General features: G+C 40.7%; 2 protein-coding genes across 2 annotated transcripts in view; one reads left to right on the forward strand and one right to left on the reverse strand.

Moving 5' to 3' along the window:
- The window catches only part of AKAP6 (A kinase (PRKA) anchor protein 6), a 509,871-nt gene that overhangs the window by 354,035 nt on the left and 149,637 nt on the right, over window positions 1-6,199 (reverse strand). The gene's annotated exons all lie outside the window — the stretch shown is intronic.
- Window positions 5,243-6,199, forward strand: part of LOC102250080 (S-adenosylmethionine decarboxylase proenzyme 1) — a 2,952-nt gene continuing 1,995 nt past the window's right edge. The window contains exon 1 of the mRNA XM_014528961.1: window positions 5,243-6,195. Within this exon, the coding sequence (XP_014384447.1) occupies window positions 5,548-6,195 (648 nt within the window). The 5' untranslated portion in view covers window positions 5,243-5,547. The remainder of the gene's footprint in view (window positions 6,196-6,199) is intronic.

Below are 6,199 nucleotides of genomic sequence, written 5' to 3' on the forward strand. Positions count from 1 at the left end.
AGATCCCAGGGGCTGGGGAATTGGGGGGGGGGGGGAGGGGGAGGAGCAACAACTCCATGAGCTCCCTGTAGGAATGACTGAGACCTCTATGGCAGCTGCACTGGAATTCAATTCCTCCTCCTACTTGATTTGACGTCACTCACTTCTCACAGGTGTGTTCCCAATGGCTCATCCCAATAAGCCTCCAGCATGCAAATCTCAGAACCTCAGCATCTGCTGCCTAGGAACCCAATCTATGACAAGTGCACCCTCAAACTTCTAGTTTCTTTTAAATAACAAGCCACTCGGCTTCCATATATTGAAGTCTGCAAGAAGTCTCATAGAGACTATTGTTCTTGATTTACTCACAATAATTGTGCCAGCACAAAAGTCATAACCCACAATGCTTTACATACTGCAATATCTGTGCTTACTGGGGGGGGGGGGGTCTGGTAACACCATGCACAGTTTCATTCATAGCCAAACTCCAGGTAAAAGGCAGTGTCAATGGAATGACAATAAAATGGAGGCAGATGAAACAGGTAATAAACTACAAAGACCGTTTATATCCTGGATGGGGCTATAGGTTTCCATTAATGCTAATTAAGATGCAGCCCTGGTGGAGGGTACAGAATTCCATCTACCCAAATTGAGGGAGAGAACATTAAGAGAGTTTCCAATTAAGATGGAATAAATGTAGAATACACCCCGGGGACAAGAGAGGCATTGGGTTGTGTAGCTAAGTCCCACATGAAAGCCATGGACTGGGATTGCCCCATTGGCAGGGAAGACTTAAAAACATATATAAGAAGGTTCAGCCTGGTAATCATTTTTGGAAATAATGCCCAGGTCTGGCATTCTGGTCCACAGTACCTTTTACTATACACCTGTCCCCCAAGGGATTGAAACACTGGTCATGGATCAAATAACTTCTGCTTCCTTTAGTTGTATATGAGACTATGAAACACTAGGCAAACGCAGAAATTAAGTAAAAAACTGTAACCTAAGCCATGGTACTTTGTTCTAAATTTAGCAGTCAGTTTTGTAATTGTGCAGATAATCTGTGTTAATTACTTAACTTTTGAAATGTTTTAAAGAATCTGAAATATAATAGTGCCTTCAAGTTTTAATTTGAAGTGCTTCATTGATATAAGCTATGGTGTTTTTAAATAAAAGAACTGTATTACTTTTAATGTTAAAACATCTAGTTTATCATACTTATGAGTTTGGTTTATTACATTTTCTAATTTATCTAAGTGCATAGAAAGAGCACCTTTTACGTTTATCCTATTATTCATCTAAGATGTTTGAGGTCATTATATAGGTTAAAATGTTTTAGGAAATGTAACTAAATTTGTGAATGATATTAATTTGTTAAAACTTAGGAGCCAATGTAGATTAACCAAAAAACAAAAGGCAGTAACTGCTCTTATTCTTATATTAAACTTACTAGATGTATACATAGAAGGAGATAAAATTAAGGCTTTAAAAAATTCAATCTTTAAAATTTCCAACTATAATAATAATACAGTTTCTAAGTGTTCCTTCCTATCTCAATTGCCAGGAATTAGTTAGGCCTCAATTTCTACACTCTGTTCAAACTGAGTTTATCACAGCAAACCTAAATATTTTGTTAGCGTCTGCATGCTCTAAAACTTCAGAGTTGGCCATTCTCCTCTCAGCGTCTTTAATTGGCTCTCTGACTATGTCTCCCAAGAGATGAAGCTGACAGACCCAGTAGAAAAGGACTGTGACTTCTTTGTTTGCTGATATAAGTCCCAACAGCAGCAGCGATACAATTTATATAAAATAAGTCAGGAGTTAGACAAAATTTATGTAACTTTTCCCAAGAATAAAATGAAAATCCAAAATTATAATGAGTCTTTAGTCTTGGTTTGATTGATGTTCAATCTTTGGTAGGGGAGGGGTGAGAATAAGTCTCTAAAACAGTGCTTCTCAAATTTTAATGGGCATTTCAGTCACCTGGGGATCTTACTAAAGTTCGGTCTCTGATTCAGTAGATGTGGTGGAGGGGCAAAGATTCTGCATTCCTAATAGGTTTCCAGGTGTTGCCTAAGCTTCCAGTCCTTGGGCCATACTTTAGATCAGTGATGGCGAACCTATGACACGCGTCTCAGAGGTGACACGCGAACTCATTTTTTTGGTTGATTTTTCTTTGTTAAATGGCATTTAAATATATAAAATAAATATCAAAAATATAAGTCTTTGTTTTACTATGGTTGCAAATATCAAAAAATTTCTATATGTGACACGGCACCAGAGTTAAGTTAGGGTTTTTCAAAATGCTGGCACGCCGAGCTCAAAAGGTTCGCCATCACTGCTTAGATAGTGAACTTCTAAAAGTCAATACCCCAGCTGATGTTCCCTGTCAGGAGTGGCAGGAAGGGAGTTGGAGCAAAAATAATAACCATGGACTTAATATGGTAACAGCAGAGGAATTGATGTTTCACCATGTCAAGATTTATTTGTTGAAAGAGCAACTTAAGTTAAAAATCATCAGTAATTTCCCAGCCCCTACAGGTTGTTTTTTTAGGAAATAAAAAGACATTAGACCTAAAAACGATAAAATATGACAGATATGGCCCTAGCTGGTTTGGCTCAGTGGACAGAGCATCGGTCTGCAGACAAAAGGGTCCAGGGTTCAATTCCCAGCAAGGGCATATGCCCAAGCTGCGGGCTCAATCCCCAGGATGGGGCATGCAGGAGGCAAAAGGGTCCAGGGTTCAATTCCCGGCAAGGGCATATGCCCAAGTTGCGGGCTCAATCCCCAGGATGGGGCATGCAGGAGGCAGCCAATCAGTGATTCTCTCTCATCATTGTTGTTTCCATCTCTCCCTCTCTCTTCCTCTCTGAAATCAGTAAAAATATATTTTTAAAATGTCTTATACGCATGTCAATAAATATGTACATTCTAATCATTACCTAATTGAAGGCATAATACTTCATTTATCTGAATTTTATAACTTAGAAACATTTTTGAGCAGCATTGTTTTGGCTGACAGGCCAAGAGTACCAGTATACTGTAGGTATCTTTCAGTTGGGAGGTAAGAAAGCTAGGAAAGCTGTGGAGAACTCATTTCTCTATCAACACTAGGTGGTGCTACAATACAAGTAAACAGTAAATGTACAGCAAATGCCTTCCCTTGTTAGGTCTCAATTCTTAATGATCTAATTTATCACTAAATCTTGCCTACTTTCTTACAGATCAATATCAAAACTTATCTTGGGTTTAAATATTACTGGGTCTGTCTTAAAAGTTTTCTACTTCTAGAAAACACTTTAGAAATCTGACAGTTTAAAGTCACATAACATTTTCTTTAATGTATGAACATTTGTGTGCATCTGCATTTTTTAATTCTCTTTAAATTACACCGCAGAATCGTAATGGTCATAAAGTTTGTGATACATTGGCATACCAAGGAGGTGGTGAAAATCTCTTCCCTTAGAGATGCTTAAGGGCAACACAAAACCCTCTATTGATTTCCTGGATTCTTCCTATAGGACTCCTTCAAAGCAAGTTGATGAACTTTACCAGACAAAGCCTAGAAATTACTTCCTGGCACATGAGCTCGTGGCAGGACAGCAAAGTACTTCCCCAAAGCTAGGTCAGCCTCACAGTAAGCTCCATGAGTCAGGGAGGAGTGACAAAGCAGAGGAGGGATCAACATACTTTCTAGTGGGATGCCTAATTAATACCTCTTCCAATAGGGAGTCCCACTATAGAATTTAGGACAATCTCTTTACACATTCCACTAAGCAGAAATTAATTTGGACAAAGCCTGCCTATTATTCGTATTTTATAAAGACTCACTTTAAACAAATGCTCCATCTTAGATCAGTAACCTATAAATAACAATGTTGGTGAAGGTGGTGTAGGGTTGTTAGTGCAAAGGAAGCCAATCCAATTAGAATGCAGGACATTTGGGGATTGGCAAGTCTTTAGAGGTTGTGGTGATGGGGGGGTGGGCTTTCGTCAGGGGAAAACATGAGGGTGTAGAGTACTTGGAAGAGAGCAGAGAGAGACAAAGGTGGGAGGTGGGAAGACAACAAAATATTCCAGGAACAAAAGTCCTGTTTTGCAGTTTGCCTTAAGTAGTAGTAGCAGAGGTGTGTGACCTAGCAGAGACCCTTCCTAACATTTGATCTGAGCAAGAGAGATGACATGCTGCAATAGCCCAAAATTACATGGTGCCTAAGCACAGAGGTTTAAACTTGAATCAACAAGGTCCCACCATCAAGAAACTCCCAATCTAGTGTTTCTATGCTACACTGACCAGGTGGGCCGACTGCACTCCATGAAAGAGCAAGGCCTTATCTCACATGTCTATGGTGTATTCATTTCCTGGGTATAGAAAGCAAGGCTTATCGGAATGAAAACTGACTCCAACACCTCAAAAGGCATAGAGAAAGAAATATTTTTGTCATGAAGTGAGCTCTTCTGAGTACATCGTTTCATTTCCTGTTCATTGATGTCATTCGTAAATACTAATGGAATACCTACTTTGTTCAAGGTGCCAGGGTTCCTCTCATACTAATGTTTAGCTAAAAAAAATCACAAGCCTTCCTAGATTCGGATGACTATTATTTGGGTTCCTTTCCATATGAGCTGCCTCGTGAGAGCTCTCTTTGCTGGTTCTGTTTCTCAAACTCACCTGAAGCCAAGTCTTTAAAAGAGAGGTGGTCATCAGGGCGAAAATGAGGAAGAAGGAATATCTACAGCACAGCTGGGAACAGAAGGGCCATAACCAGTTGAAAAGTCACTTGATAGATGGAGAAAGGCTAGGGGGAAAAGGAGACCACAGAAGGCGGGGAAAAGGAGAAAATAGAAATTAAAAGCAAATAAAACAGGGAAGAGTTAACATGTAGTGAGAAAGAAAGAGAAAGAGAAAGGTGAGCCTGGCACAAAGAGGTCATTCCTGAAGGTAAGCGGGAGGAACGAACTATGAGCTTGTCATTGAAGAGTGAGAGGTGTGTGCTGCTGCGGGAATCACAGTCCGCACTGAAGGTCAGACCGCTAGGAAGACTTACCCCAACAGCCAAAGAACAGAGCCACCTCTGCTTGTAAGACAGCAAGGCTTAGACAGTCCGTGGCCAGACAGCCTCAGAGGACCAGGACTGGATGTGTGATTCGAACGCTACTCACATGTCTTGGGGCAAATGATCACCTCTCAGGTCCTGGAGAACAATAATGGTCTCACTTCAGGTTAGTGAAAAATATTATATAAAAAGTCAGTCAGCTTCCACAGTATGGCCGGCGACATTAGCTAGCGCTCGCTCAGCTCGCTCTCTAACGGGGAAACAGCGGACTACAAGAGACTGAACTGTATCTGCCTCTATTTCCAACAGACTCACGTTCAACTTTTCGCTCACACACACACACAAAAGCCGGGGAAATTTTATTAATTCTTTTTTTTAAAAAAGTTAATATAAAATTGTAGCAAAAAAAAGGAACCTGAAACAGCTGGAACAATCCGCAGCAGCGGCGGGAGAAGAGATTTAATTTAGTTGATTTTCTGTGGTTGTTGGTTGTTCGCTAGTCTCACGGTGATGGAAGCTGCACATTTTTTCGAAGGGACTGAGAAGCTACTGGAGGTTTGGTTCTCCAAGCAGCAAGCCGACGCGAGTCAAGGATCGGGGGATCTTCGCACCATCCCAAGATCCGAGTGGGACATACTTTTGAAGGATGTGCAATGTTCAATCATAAGTGTGACAAAAACTGACAAGCAGGAAGCTTATGTACTCAGTGAGAGTAGCATGTTTGTCTCCAAGAGACGTTTCATTTTGAAGACATGTGGTACCACCCTCTTGCTGAAAGCACTGGTTCCCCTGTTGAAACTTGCTAGGGATTACAGTGGGTTTGACTCAATTCAAAGCTTCTTTTATTCTCATAAGAATTTCATGAAGCCTTCTCACCAAGGGTACCCACACCGGAATTTCCAGGAAGAAATAGAGTTTCTTAATGCAATTTTCCCAAATGGAGCAGCATATTGTATGGGACGTATGAATTCTGACTGTTGGTACTTGTATACTTTGGATTTCCCAGAGAGTAGGGTAATCAGTCAGCCAGATCAAACCCTGGAAATTCTGATGAGTGAGCTTGACCCAGCAGTTATGGACCAGTTCTACATGAAAGATGGTGTTACTGCAAAGGATGTCACTCGTGAGAGTGGAATTCGTGACCTGATACCAGGTTCTGTCA

Source organism: Myotis brandtii, unplaced genomic scaffold, assembly GCF_000412655.1.
Source record: "Myotis brandtii unplaced genomic scaffold, ASM41265v1 scaffold667, whole genome shotgun sequence".
Classification (NCBI taxonomy): domain Eukaryota; kingdom Metazoa; phylum Chordata; class Mammalia; order Chiroptera; family Vespertilionidae; genus Myotis; species Myotis brandtii.